At 48.3% G+C, this 15,246-nt stretch overlaps 1 protein-coding gene across 1 annotated transcript in view; it reads left to right on the forward strand.

Moving 5' to 3' along the window:
- Positions 1-15,246, forward strand: part of LOC144168516 (uncharacterized) — a 105,007-nt gene that overhangs the window by 74,310 nt on the left and 15,451 nt on the right. The window contains exons 50-58 of the mRNA XM_077697485.1: positions 30-247; positions 2,678-2,886; positions 4,466-4,663; positions 5,815-6,047; positions 6,685-6,886; positions 9,331-9,678; positions 10,574-10,744; positions 13,386-13,411; positions 13,956-14,124. Coding sequence (XP_077553611.1) covers positions 30-247; positions 2,678-2,886; positions 4,466-4,663; positions 5,815-6,047; positions 6,685-6,886; positions 9,331-9,678; positions 10,574-10,744; positions 13,386-13,411; positions 13,956-14,124 — 1,774 coding nt within the window. The remainder of the gene's footprint in view (positions 1-29; positions 248-2,677; positions 2,887-4,465; positions 4,664-5,814; positions 6,048-6,684; positions 6,887-9,330; positions 9,679-10,573; positions 10,745-13,385; positions 13,412-13,955; positions 14,125-15,246) is intronic.

Consider the following 15,246-nt stretch of genomic DNA (forward strand, 5'->3'; position numbering starts at 1 on the left):
TCGCTTTATTCTCCCCGTGGTGGACACAGGTGTCCGACTGCCTGTCGTCCAAGACGACGGGGCTGTGCGGCGTGTACGACTTGGAGACCGCGAGCGAGTTCCTCGCTCCCGACGGCAGCGTGCTAGGCGGCGCCCAGGAGTTCGCCAAGAGCTGGGCCACCTCTGCCGAGGCGGCGGCCAGCTGCGCGCTGCCCGCATGCCCCAGGGACGTCCGGGAGCGAGCCGAGAGGTGGTGCCAGAGGATCGCGTGAGTACTCTCTGGGAGCTCATTCAAAAAACGCGCGCTTTGTACGAACGTCGATGCTGTCGCATGTGAGCGTATGTGGGACTGTGTCTGTGCGTGTGTGTGTGTGTGTGTGCGCCCGTCCATCCGTCTGAAACAACATTTGCGAGGCTATTGCGTTTTAAACAGGAGTGTCAATCACGAACCTGCAGCTTTTCCACAAACAATAAATTTAAACTAAATTTATTGGAGGAATTACCTGAGTCAGTTATGCAGTTTAGGTTTGTAGTTGAGTGCATAGCCAAAACCTTCTCGATTCTGGAGCATCGCAAGCCGCTTGCCACGTGTCCCGAGCAAGCAAAAGACCGATTGCATTGTGGGTAGACGCACGTTTAGTGAATTTGGAGAGGCAGCAATGGGCGCAGGAGAGGAGTCAAGGCGGATATCTGGGCTAGTCGGAATACGTTCACCTTGCACAGCGTTAAAAAAAACGGAACAGGAGAAAAGACGTGGAGCGTGAGTGTTGTTTTTTAGCGTGAGCTACACTGGCCGAGGTTGAGCAGTTTCGCGTGGCTCCTGGAGAACCGTTCTGCGCATGCGCGAGGAGCACTGACGTCACAAGGCGCACAGAACGTTGCTCGCTGCCCGGCATCTCGCACACCCCACGCGCCCAGCGTCTTCGCCGACCTCCGTTCCGTACGTGGCGGCCTGGTCTACTTGATGATCATGCGATGGGTGGCTGGGTGTGGAACGGATGGCTCGTGCTTCGTAGCAGCAACGCCTGTCTGTGGAACCAGCTCAGCTCTGGGGCGATTGGTGACGCTGAGCTGGAGCCGCTTGATAAAAATACATGTGTCACATAACGCGTATACCGTGTGTGTGTCACTGAAGCAGCAGTAAGCATGATAATCAAGCTAATCCTAGAAAACCAGGAAAGCTAAGAATAACCAGCATAACTTTAACTCACGCTACGTACATCCTGGCATAGCCGAGCTAAGCCACTGCTAATTTTTTCCCCAGAGTTTACTGCTAGCACTTTTCCTCAACGTATCGTACTCAGAAACAAAATTATATTTGCACGTCCTTCTTTTTCTTTTTGGTATAAAAGCGGACCAGTTGTTGCTGTTAAACATGTGACCCAAAGACCACAAGTTTCTGCAAAAAAAAAAAAAAAAAAAGCCCTCCCTTGAAATAGAATAGCGATTCGATGCAACGCAAGGCGTGAATGAGTCAGGCCTTTTATCTATGCAGGATTTTGCGAGGAGTGCAGAAATGCGGCGGGGAATATTTACGATCCCTCTGAGTTGTGTGGTTTATGACTAACCTTCATCCATGGGGCCTCGTTTCCGAGTGACGCATCTTCGAGCGCGTGCGCCTTGGGGCAGCCGTATCATCTAAAGACGTGCTTTATTGCTTACGGGTTTACGCGTTTCGCTTATGCTATTGTGCATATTCGTTTGCATTCAACACTTAAAATATTCACAGCAGCATTCTGGAGCACATAGATTGGGCGGCAGCTTCCGTGCCCTGGCACTCTCGCTGTTGGTCGTTGAGAATAAAAATGGTCCAAGCTAAATGAATACACCTATCGGCTGGGTGTACACTCACGGCCTTTTAATCTATATAAACAGTATGACTGGCATGGCTAGCGCTTTCATTTTGAAGAACCCCAATAAGAAAAACCGTTCTCAACATGTCATTACCCGGCATGTAATAAAAAAAGCAGTTGACGAAGTTATCATCACGTGGCTAGCTATTGTTTTCAAGGCTTCTTCTACCCGAGTAGAAAGTCCAGTAGTAGAACGGGCTACTGTATACTGACAAAACGCTTGAAGGGCTCTGCCGCGAAATCATTAGAATATTTTTGGTTCAGAGCAATTGAAGGCCATGACACAAGTTTCAAAGCTTAAGGACTCCGCGTTTTATATAAACTTTTTCTGCTAGGGTACACATATTCGAAAGAAACTCTCGGAGGTTTCCGCTCCTTCTAGGAAGAATGGTTCACTTATGAAAGTTGGCTCTGACCTTATTGGAGCAGCAAAAGTCAGTTAGTGAGTGTGTCGGATTCGTCTTGTTCTTTTAGCCGGAAACGTAGATGATATTTTGTTCTGGTTAATCAGATTTCTTTATGAGAAAATAAATTGTACGATGACATGGGCAAGTTTTATGACACACATCAGAGACTCGAGCAGAAAAGGGCCTCAAATTACTGGCAGCAAGCAGATAAGGGCTAACCTATGTACCTGCACTGAGCTTCTGCGCACGAAGTTGTTTCCGTATGGCTAAAACGAAGCATCTTATGCCAGAAACTGAGCATTTATACGCTTGTGTTTGACCACAAAACCCATAAGTAGCCTTTAGAGCTTGCCTTTTCAGCAATAAAATTTCCACAGTGTGAACAGCTCCCGTGGGTCGAAAGTATGTTCGGGAGCTTTGTATTTATTTGTCTTGCAGGACCCCTCCACTCTCGCGGTGCATTGCAGACAAAAAGCTGACCGAGACATTGATTAGCACGTGCGCTGACCTCGTGTGCGACTGCCTGGCCTCGGGAGATGCGGACGGCAAGAAGTGCATGTGCAGCGCCATCGAGGGAATGGTGTCCTCGTGCAAGCCAACTGTACGGAGCGAGATAGCATCGGAATGGAGGCTGTCAACGGGATGCGGTAAGAGTCCATAAGACGCACCCACTCAAATCCCTCCCCAGCAAAGTGATAACTGACCATATATCCTCAATACAACATCTTGACATCTTGCTACAGTCTCTCCTGTCAGCCCTGCACTCTGAAGTGGTGAGAGTATACATTTTTTGGTTGCCGGGTGGGAGCGGCGGAGAAGCTGTCACCTGAGATGTGTCCTATGCTGGACTTGCGTTGCATGGTTGCATGGTTGCATGGTCACCTTGTGTACACAGGTGACCTAAATCCTTCAATAGCTACAATATACAGTGGAAGCAGCCGGTAAAGTGAAATGCGCCATCCGCTAGGTCACGCCGTAGATTTTTTTTTTTTTTACTCCGGAGCTTAGAGGCTTACCCCCTTTTCTAGGTTTTTATTCTTTTGGCAAACGTAGGAAAAGAGGCGCCTGGTCGGTGTTGCCTTCTCCTTTGAGCACCATCTCCCTTCGGCCACCTGTTCGCTTCCGTACTTCCTATTCTGACATACAGCGGCGTATATTGCCCCCTAAAATAACCTTCTTAGCAAAGCATTTGTGTTTAGCAGTTAAGCCGACCTTAAAAAGATCGTTGTAAGCTCAGTTTTTGTTATCTGGCTTTCCCGCATTGCGTGTTGCACACTGAAGCCTACTCATACAGACAAAATAGGCAGCAATGAGCGCGAACGCGGCTTATGGAGACCACCGACGCAATCGGACCGCTAACGCCAAGCGAAAACGCGATGCCCGTCGGGACACCGAATAGCGCGAGGCGGAAAACGCAAGACGATGACGTCGCTTTATTCCCGCCAAACGCTCCCCCGGAGTGACGGTGCGGTTTGAGCGGCAGTTTATGGCTAACCAATGACCCACAAAGAGCTTCGCTGGCCATCCACCTTGACAGAGCGGAATGACGTGCTCTGAATTTTGCATATGTGAGGTGCCTAAATAATGGGCCTGAGCTGATGTCACGTCCATCTTTCTGCTCCATCCCTGTTATCTTACTCGCTAGCTTTCCTTGAAGCAAAATACTGATGCTACCTTTCTAATTCAATAAATTCGAAATTTTCGCGTCAATCATGCAGTTTTGCCCATGTCGGCCGACCATCGGCAATGTGCGTGATATAGAGGCCATGTCTTAGTCTGCAGTCTGAATCTTTAGAAATCGAATTTCTGGTGGGAGTTAGTAAAAAGGGTTGCCGACCAACACTCAACAGCGCACGAACGCACAGTCGCCCCTCAATATTCGCGTGGGGCCCTTATGTCGCCAGGCCACTCCACCAGGTTTTAATTGGAAAGGAACTGGGTGTCAAAAACTAAATCTTCATTTTCATTTTGTACCCTTTAATAGAGGTTCGATGCGCAAATGAGGTTGCAAAATTTGGGCAAGCATCTCCGCACATCTTATGCACCGCCGTCTGAAAAGTTACGCAGAGCAGTACTGTCCCTGATTGGGGTGTTTAAATTCGTTGCTCGCATTTTGTGCTCCGTTCAGATGACGTTCGCCAAATGAACCCCCAGAGATCATTCGTTGTTTCTGCTGTGCTCGCTATATCGTTGAAACCCGTGACCCGCATATATTCACGTGCGCAGCGGCGATGTGTCCGAACGGCATGGAGTGGCGGGAGTGCGGGCCTTCTAGCGAGTGCGAGCGGACCTGCGAGAACGTGCACCAGCGGTCCGGCAAGGGCGCCGAGGACTGCCCCGACGAGTGCGTGGCCGGCTGCTTCTGCCCGCTGGGCCTGGTGCGACGAGGGAACGCCTGCGTGCCGCCAGCCATGTGCCACGACTGTGAGCGACTTCCTTTTCTCGCTCAGCACATTTTCTTCCTGGAAGTTGAACGAAAGTCGGCCTTAACGGCGCTGTTCCTTCGGCAACCACTGGTTTCCGTTTTTGACACCTTTTTATCGCGAGCAATTAAACTCTGCGCTAAAACTGTATAGGCGCGGCTATAAAAGGAATGCAGCAATCACTGAGGTATCGTCGCAGAAATAATAGCACGGTTGTGATCGAAGGACACAGACATCCATTTTATTTAGTTTTTCTTCGGGTATAATCTTCCTAAAAAAAAACATTACGGAAGCTCACACTAACGCGTAAGACTTGATGGTAGAGAAGCTATACGCAACCATCGCGACGGTTGCAGCCGATCTGCTTCTTCTTCGCTGTCGCAATGACCTTTACTCCTTCATTGTTTCTATAAGTGTGAGCTTCTTTCATTTTTTTGGAAGTGATAATCATTGGACATCAACTTGGAGGGGCGTACGCTATGACGTGTCTTTTTCGTTTCGAGCAAGTATTGCCACGATTGCGGTGAACGCTGCAGTTCTTTTTTTTTTTTTTGGGGGGGGGGGGGGGGACTCCACCGATCTCCCTAAGTCGGTATGCTTAGCTTGTCAATCGTGCGGCGGGGACGCTGGGTGGTCATAGCGGAGAAGAAGAAGAAGAAATTGACTTTATTTTCACAAGGAAGCCCTAGTCCGGAGCCTTCGGAATAGCCGACAGGACCTTCTCTGCGCGTTCAATGAGTGTCCTGGTCACAGTGATGCGCACACACAAGGACGCTCGCCATTTTATTTGTTCTTTTAACAGCCAAGCGGTCGCCGCCGCTCACGTGCACTCGGCATTTTCTTGCTATCTTTAAGTGCGGACACGAAAAATGACGATTTGATAAACAGCATCGCTGTTGAAACATTTTTTGTCGATCTCCGAATATTCATAATGTCCTTTTGCTGCGGTTTAAATATTTTTTTTTCTCGGATTATTGAATTGAGACTTCAGTGAAAGAGCACCAGAAGGGCGCGGCAGTCACAGTTGCTTCACGTGCTGGTTGAACAGCCAGTGTAAATGGATGTTTTGGCATAATGGTGTGTGCTTGAGCGTCTTAGCTAATGAAAGTTCCGAGCAGCAGCCGTTCAGTGACTGACGCTCCCCGAACGCAGGTGTGTGCCGGGGGCACGGCGATCCCAACTACATCAGCTTCGACGGCCGGACGTTCGAGTTCCAGGGCAACTGCAGCTACATGCTGGCGCAACACATTTCGGGAGACAAGTCCCTCGACTTCCAAGTGGTGGGCAACAACGTCGAGTGCCCCGAGGAGCCGCGCACCACGTGCACACAGGGCCTGGCCATCAGCTACGGCAACAGCCACGTCCGCATCTCCCGGGGACAGAGGGTGACCATGCGTCCTTGTTCGCTTTCTTTGGGATGGGCTCCTTTTTGCGCTCTCGTTTCTGTGTCGATTTCTCGATGAAGAATGATAGCGTCTTTGCTTTTATTTTTTAAAATCAATGTTTTGTTTTAGTTGACAAAATGTTCAGTTACTGCTACGGCTCGCGGACACTCGCCGGGTTGGCTCAGTTTCTAACGTGCTGTGCTATACTGCGCACGATGTCGTGGGCTCGATACTCGGTCGTGAGCGCTCTTTTTCTCTGATGGAGGTTTAAAAAAATAAAGCTCTCGTATTTATGTATTTCGCACGCGGAAGATTCGCAGGTGTGCTTCACTTAGTCTGTGGCCTTGCTCGACGGCATGTCTCATAACCAAGCTGTAAGTAGCCAGCTTGAATGTCTCACGGGTATTATATCAACAAAAAAAAAACGCCAATTTAAAAAAAATCTTTTTTTGGAGGGGGTTGGGGGGGAGAAGAGGAGCTTGAGGATAACTAGTAACAAAGTTTGTTCTCGCGAAGCCTGATAGGTATTTTTTTTTGTGGTAACACTTTTTGTGGTAACAGTTTTGTGGTAGCAGTTTTGTGGTAACACTTTTGTGGTAACAGTTGTGGTAACACTGAACCACAACTCGTGTTCTAGGTACAATACAATGGAAATGAGCTCCGAGACAAGGACTTCCCGTGGAGCAACCAGGAATTCAACATCACGTGGGTTCCGGGCCGCACCACTGTCGTCTACGTGCCCGCCATAAATCTTGTAGTGCGCTACTTCGAGCTCAACTACGGCTTCAGTATCGAAGTGCCGTCGTTCACGTACTCCGGGAAGATGACAGGACTGTGTGGTAAGTGGTCTAGGATCAGTTCAAGCCCATTTTCACACCCGGAACTGGCAAGTTAAATCTATACGTGGTAGTTAATTGCTGGACAGCTGGCATGGCCTTCCGAGTTGAGTTGTTACGATTTTGCACATGTCAGGAAGCTCAAAAGCAGGGATGGGAGAAATGTGAAATTGTCGTAGGGACCATCAACTTTAACGTATGCAGGAGTATTGTCGTCGATTTCTTAAAAAATATATATATTCACGCCAATTTTCAAGCTCGCCGGAGGTAGTCCATCGGAATACAATTGATATACAATTGATTATAACGCATTGTAATACCTTTAGTACGATGGCCTGTCTCTCCTCGGGTCCAAAATCTGAAGCACTGAATTATTTTGAAGCTTGAAACTAATCAGGCTTAAAGAAGTACTGACAAGAAATTTCATAACTCAGATAACTGTAACAAGCTTCCTTTGTATATGGAGATAACTCCTCGGAAGTTTAAACCATAACCGTTCATTAGAACATATTTTAAATCAATTTTAATTTTTGGGCGCACGAGAAAGCTCATCTGCGCCATCGAGCAAGCTCATGATGTTACCTGCGCTTCTACCCAAACGGCCGACGTGAGGGCTCCCGTGGTGTATCGAGGCGGCGGCGGTGCTGTTGGCGCGCGCTTTTCCGCCTGGTGCATAACGTCACAGTTTTTAGGACTGATGTCGCGTGCGACTACAGCCGCCCAGACCGGCATTGGTTGTGGTGCGACGAGAGCAGTGACGTCAAATGCGCGTTCCTGTAATGGCGACTGCCTCCGCGTTCGCTTCATCGAAAACGAAACTGACACGAAAAAACGGAGCTGTAAGTAATTATTTATGCTGCGCTCGCATTCTATGATTAGTGTGCTCGTAGGCACACTACAACGAAACACAAAAACGGGACACAAAAATTTCGTGTCAGTACCCTGCAACACCCTGCAACACTTTTTCCAACCTTTTTTTTTTTAATCTTAAATGCTTGCAGAATGTAGTCACGCAACACAACCAGTACTTAGATTAGGGGGTCGCAAAGTACCTCAGCCAAAATTACTGCTCTATGCCCATCAGATAACTTGAAAAGTCGCTAAAAGATTTTTCTCTCTTTCCCGGTCTTGACGCACTTCGACGGCCCGATTAACGTCACTGAGGCCATGTAGCGGCTGTTGGCCGGTTTTCCTTCACTTGCAGCAATGAACGCTTTTCGATACCAACTTAAAAATAAAGCCACAAAAGAAAGCAGAAATGGAAGGCGTATCCGGTGCGACAAGCAAATGCGCAGTGCCACTCCGTGCTGGCGAACAGTGTAGCTTTTGCAGTGCTTCCAGGTGTGAAGGAAAGAGTAAAATCGTTTATCGAAAGTGTTGCAGGGTCCCTTTAGAGCATGGCTATAGTTTTCTTCTTGTAATTCCTTCTGCCTTATTTCATTTTGTGTTCCGCACTGAGCACTCTGTACACTTCACCACAGTGCTTTTGCTTAACCAATCCTTACAGCCAACATTGAAGTTTCGGCGAATGACGATGTCCAGCATCACGTAATGCAAATACATTCTGAGTTCCGCAGCGCCACAGCGCAGACCACATTTTGGGTGAAATTGTATGCACGTCGCTCTCATTTGTCGAATCTTCTCGGTTAGCGATCTGGATTGGTCACTCAAGTGCATTGCTGTGAAGCTGAACCACGGGATTGCCTCAGAGTGAGGAAGTGCCTTTGGTATCTTTAAACTGATAAGAACTCTTCGTGCTGTCCTGATGTTACTGGACATAATATTAGCGTATCCTATACAAGCAGTGGATAAGCTTGCTTCATTCAATATAAACCGTTGACATGTCTTGACGTTTTTCCATAAACATGTTTCGTTTAGAACAGGTTGCTGTTATCTCAGCACCGTGAGAAACAATGTAGCTATAGTTCAGGAAAACAGTCGAATTTAAAGCAGCAAGAAAATATTAAAAATGGCAATTAAAGAGTGGAATAAAGGCAAAGGGAACTCCTAAAAACATTCTTGTAACAAGTTCCTTGTGCTCTGTTGTCCCAACGTGTGCGAAATGCCATACTAAGCCGGGGTCACGCCGAAGCCGATGGAGGTGCGTGCCTGTGGTACAAAGCAAAAGCGTATAGTAGCAAACCACACAGTAGCAATGGTGTAGTAGCAAATAGCGTATAGCACAAACCCTAGTGTTTCGAACCAGACCTGCGCCGACAAAGGCAAAAGGAAGTGTGACTTTTTGGACTTGTTTATTTTGCCATATTGCCACTTCCGTCCAACGATAAGAAGCTCCCGAAAACACGCTCTTACACACTAACTCCACCTAACCTCTCCAATACTATATACATACCCTTAAAGCACAGCAAGCTTGGATTTTATCAGGAACGTTGAAACACCAAACCCATGAGGTCACCAAAGATGCTGTCACCCCGCTGTCCATCCAGGCGACTGCGACTTGGACTCCGGCAACGACCTGCAGCACCGCAGCGGGCACCAGTCTGCGAGCGTGCGCGACTTCGCGTACAGCTGGCTGGTGGACGGCAGCCCCGAGATCTGCAGCGTGCTTCGCTCCTCGAGCCAGCGGCAGGTGCCTCCCGAGGTGTGCCGCTTCCAGGAGAACGCCTGCGAGCTGTACGTGGAGCCGGAGCCGTACCAGCACGCCTGCCTCAGCGACGCGGGCTTCTCGCGCAACCTGAGCGCCTCCGTGTGCCGCTCCAAGCTGCAGTACGCCGAGCACTGCTGCTCCACCAGCGGCGTCTCCGTGCACCGCTGGCTGCAGGACTCCGGTTGCGGTACGTCGGTGGCTTCTTGCTCCGACAACATTTTACAGCGGAGCTGTTATATGGGCTAACTCCCTCCGTTTGTTTTTCTTTGCATGCCTAGCCACGATAAGCCGCTCCCCTCCCCCTCACTTCAACACACTCTCTTTCTTCGGCGTCCTGTTCGCCTACAGGGCTTCATATTTTGATACAAGATGGCGTACAATGCATGTGTGTTTAGACGTGAGGCTGAGCTTAAAGAGATCAGTGTGAGCTTGGTCTTTCAAAGGTCGCTGTCACACATCTTGCACAGCCCACTTATTAAAAAAAGGCGGCAATGGGCGCGATTGCGGCAAGGGGAGACTACCGACGGCGATCGGCCCGCGGTCCCGAAGCGGTAGTGCGATGACCGTCGGTACCCCGAATACCGCGAGGCAGAAAACGCAAGACGTCGGCGTTGCTATCGTTTCCCCGGCGAAGTTTGAGCGGGAGTTTGTGTGGCCCCTTAAAAACCGACAAACAGCTTCGTTGGCCATGCACCTTTACGGAGTAGAATGGCAAGGATTTTTTGCCACCTAAAGCAGCCGGCTGCACCTGTCGTGACGGAGGCTTCCTGCTCCGCTCACGAAGCCACGGATTTGTTTCTCAGCCATGAAAATTGTATTTTACGGGCGAGATAAAACGTGCCTTTTTACAGGATGGCTGGTACGTGCTTAATATCCCTATTAGGTGCTAATTAATCCGACGTCTTCTAGCGTTCCTCTGTACAACAGGTGTAGCCCCTTTAAACGACTAAATTGAAGCAGTGGATTTTAAAATAACAACTGCAACATATGTTGGCTTGGTAGGCGCTTGCTTGTTTTTTTTTTTTTTTGTATTTTAATACTCCCAAAGAAATCCTTCAGCTTACGCCCTCCCGCTTGTTCAGATTTCAGCTGCCCGAAAAATATGGAACTTCGCTGCGACAGCGGCTGTCCGAAGACGTGCGCCAACTACCGGGAAACCGACACTGCGTGCCCAGTGATGCCGACCTATTCGTGCTTCTGCAAAAAAGGCTTCGTCCTCAAGGACGGCGAGTGTGTCGAGACCAAGTACTGCGGTGAGTGTGCTGAAGAGAAACGTTCGACCTATTACATTAGGCTTGTTAAAGTATTTAGGATACCATTGACGTACAGCGCCAGAATGAGCTTGGTTGGGCTGCGTTTCTCGCATAAAAATTGAGACAATTACGCCGAAGCTGCTAATAAATCTTGCAACGGAAGACTATTGGACAACGCAGAAACGTTAATGGATTGCTAAAGACACGATTTTGGCTATAGCCCGTTCTATAGCCAAACTGTGGTTGATTCCTCTATCATAGGAATCGGTAAAGCAGGACAGTGAAACGTGCAGTAGAATCTGCAGCTGAGCATGACTTGCGGGTCGACGGCTGTCTTGTGGGTGTGCTTGGCGAGCGACGTCCCGCTGGCGGGTCGCTTCGGCAAAGGTGTACGGGCGTCATTTCCGTGACGGATATGACATCAGTTAAATCTTGGTGTATCCCGGCATAAAACACTTTCGTGTTAAAACATAAAACCCGAAAGCGAACAACCCTAAGATAACGTACTCTTTAGTACTAAAGGTTGCTTACCCGCAAGAAAACCGTGTGTGCAGGGGTGCACTCTTTACAGGCCGCTTGCTCGGTTGTGATGGCGTCACTTCCGTGACGGATATGACGTCAGCGAGATCTTGTTGTATCCGGAAATAAAACATTTTCGTGTTAAAAAGTAATAATACGCATTATTTAGCTAAGAAACCACTCAGATAAGTTAAGTGCGGTTAAGTTTAGTTTAGTTTAATAAAAAAATTAGTTTAATTTGGCTTCGTTTAGTTTATTTCTTTTTTCTCAGTACAGATCGCGAAGTCGGACTCGCGAAGAGCCCGAATTGTGACGAGGGCTCCTGTTTCGAAGCAGTCTCTTCACAGGCCCGTATTTATATCGAGAATGTAACAAGTGCGGGTTAACTAACATTGCCAGAAATTGTGTGCGTTATAGGGGTTATGAGGACGTCATACTACTCTGCCTTATTGAAAATCGTAAATCCCTTACACCCACCTACAATGTTGTTCAGCGGGGAACAATGTTTTCGTTACGGAGAAATTTGCATTTAAACGAGCAGATTTCAAATACCCAAATTCGTACGTATGACGCGCCAAGAATTACAATGACGTATACTCGTCTGAGCTGTCGAAAAACGGGCAGTCAGTATAGCGACTAAAGGATATATGTACTGCAGAAACAGGGCATCAGGTTTCCTTTTTTCTACAAACTAAAACCACGCACCGCGGAGGCTCAGTGCTAAGATGTTGTGCTGCTGAGTCCGAGGGCACGAGTTCGATCCCAGCCGCGTGCTTGGCCGTGTTTCTGGTGGAGAAGCAACAACAAAGACAAGACCGCCTGTATGCTGAGATTTCGCCGGATTTTAACAGTCCCCACGTAATTTAAATTAATCTGTAGCCCTTTATTATACGGCGCGCAGGATAGGCGAGGTGTAGCTTCGGCGCGGTATAAACCGCCAAAATTTGAATTTGGACCTACTCAAACGCAGTAGAGCGCTTCGTCTGCGCGATGGCGTGGCTACGCACTGCATCTTGGGAATAAACTTCAAGCTCAGGCTTGTATTTGTCTGGATTCATGAAACTTGTGCCCCCCTGAACGCCTAGTGTTACAACAGCGAAAAGAGGCGACCAGAGTTCCTGATAATTCTTTCGATATTGATAGCGTCGCGCATACTGCGTGCCACATCCTTGTAGTAACATTCTTAAATTTTCGTTTATTTTTTACCGGTATCAGCCAATCTGTTGCGGTCAGCCGTTGTCGGCAACAGTCGGCGTCATTACTCGAGGGCGAGAAATGGAGACATTGTCACCTCACCTTCTATTTGTTCTTACATATCCTAAATAAACGCAGGTTGAGTTAAGCTGGGCATATATGCGTCTTCGCCATGGAACTCTTTACTGAAGAAAGTACGAATACTGTCTTCGTGGTCTCTTTTAGGAACTACATAACGGAGACCAATGGTGTGAGGTTGGCTAAACAAAACCCTGAAAGGGAATGTAAGAAAGTATGCTGACTCATTATTGGCGTTTTAAATAACCACATTTTGTCTGATGAAGTTCTCCTTCACGGTTGCTGTCTTAGAGACGCAAATGGTAATGCAGGAACCAACAGGACAGATACTACGCTGTGAGTGCTTGCGCGTCAGAACTTCTTAGATTTTCTCCTGCGCTCCCCTAGGTGAGCCAAAATTGATGGTTTGGGCCAGACAGACAGTATATCATTTGAGGGGGCAAGCTCTACGAATAGTGGTGCCAGTTGCACTTGACGATGGAGTAATTCGAATTCGGAACGATTGCGCACGTTTTCGGTATTCGAGCGTAGCCCGGAAAGCAGTGAACGAAGGCGCACCCCAGGAGTTATAAGGGCTTACTTGTTGAAGCCTTCAGGCTAGGTCCTATAGATAAAACGCTGCTTTTAGCTTTATCGTAAGATTTGTTTTCCGTAAGGTTTAATAGAATTTGTCATCGAACGCATGAAAGTATATACTGTGCTGTAGGTTAAAATCCTTTCTTAAATTAACCGGCTTTAATAACTTCGCAAAAAAACGGCCCATTGCCTTCCAACAGTTAAATTCACTCTTGTCATGAATATATTCTCACGAGAAATGATTGACTGTGTCACATTTTTTTATTATTTTCAGAGGTCTGTGATGACCACGGACACTTGGTAAGTCGTTATGCTTTCAAAAAAGCTATTAACACGGCAAAACATAAATAACGTGTTTTTATGTAAGGGCCCCTAATGATATTCATCATTTGTTCGATTATGTCTATTGTGTACGTATTTTGTTTTTGTTTTCCACGTCCCTTGAGCTTTATTGTGCGTAATGTTCTGTGCACTGTTCGTTTTGCCGTAAAGTTATTCGTTGCGACTTGAGGCTTGTGGCACTCCGTGTCTTCTTTTTGATCAAACGTACGCAATTTTCAATAGCAGTCTACACTCGTAGACTTGTTTTAGAACAGTACTGTAAAAGATCACAGTTACTGACGTTTCCTACCACAGCCTATATGTAATATGCTCTAAAATTTGGTCGGTCTGTCGGTCTGTCGGTCGGCCGGTCGTTCTGAATCAAACAAATTAGCTGAATAACTAGCTACATACTTAACAAAGATAAGCTGTACCTGAATAAATTTGTATCAGATTAAAAATGCAACCAACCATTCACTTAGCTTTTAATTTAATTCACTAATTTGTTTTCTATCCGCCACAGGTTGGCGACTCGTGGCAAGTGAATGACTGCACCACGTGCACGTGCAGTGAGAACCTGAAGATTGGATGCACGAGCATCCTCTGCCCCGCTCCGCCGGTCTGCAGGGACGACGAGAAACTGCAGCAGCTGCCCAAGCAGAACGGGACCTGCTGTGAGACATACCTGTGCGGTAATGAAACAGCCGTTCTCATCCTCTGCTGTTCCCTAAATTCTCCGTCTGTTGGACCGGCCATTTTCAGTGTTCATGAGTCCATGATTTTACATCGGAGCTATTTTAGGCTAACTCCCAATATTTCTTTATTTTTAACAGCAGAGATGTTGAAGCGTGAGCTTGGTGCGGTGGCGTTAGCAAAAAAAAAATTCCAAGAAACAACTGCGCTGCCTGTAAATGGTGCACTACCGCAGAAGGGGTATTATAACAGTAAAGCCAGCTTTCGCGCCTGTTTGAGTGTAAGAACAAGGGGCATATGCGCATGCGCGCCCGCACGTCGCCCGTGAGTTATGTGGTCCAGCCTCTGACTCCTTCCTCCGATAACCGTTGCCTTGGCCGAGAGACTGTTCACGTAGAATGGTTGAAGCGTTACTGCGACCCCGTCGTCGCCTCGTGCCCGTGAGTCGCCAGGATGGCTCCTACTCGACCCAGAGAAACTGAAATGAGGACGAACGGTGTACTTAGTGCAGTCACAGCCGAACGGTTGTGTGCCACGAGCAGCGGCTGCGTAAGCGGCTTCATCGCTAGTGCAAGGTGCACCACCAGCGTCGACGACGATGGCGAGCGACAGTAAGCAGCATCGCCAGCCACGAGTGCACGAGACTGAACTTCCTCCATCTTAGATCGCGATTCCTGCCTCTCATCTGCTATGCTGGTCCTGACCAATACACCCCGTTAGAATTGGATGAACCGCGTTTATTCAACAAGGCGAACGCGTGCCCACCAGGGGCGCAGGGGGGAGGGGGGGGAGGGGGCTTATAAGGCTGCAGCCTCCCCCCCCTTCGAAATTTTCTTTCGCTGTGATGCACGGCGACCAAGGCAACCACCTGCGCCGAAAACCATCCTAGGATTTGGCCTAGGACGCCTGGAATCCTGTCCGGAAAGCGCACCTACTCTCCTTTGGGGGTCCGTTTCCCTCTTGGCACGCTTAACATTCGCTGGCAAAATCGCAGGCCTGGCTGCTTCAGCACGTCCACGCAATCAGGGCCGCCAGCGGAAAATAGTGCGCTGACGACTTCGGTCTTCGCCTCCGTGCCACGTCTACATGGTGCGGCGAATTTACCTGCGAATTTTATGCTG

Source organism: Haemaphysalis longicornis, unplaced genomic scaffold (assembly GCF_048455015.1).
Source record: "Haemaphysalis longicornis isolate Haplotype H1 unplaced genomic scaffold, Haemaphysalis longicornis Haplotype H1 scaffold_2, whole genome shotgun sequence".
Classification (NCBI taxonomy): domain Eukaryota; kingdom Metazoa; phylum Arthropoda; class Arachnida; order Ixodida; family Ixodidae; genus Haemaphysalis; species Haemaphysalis longicornis.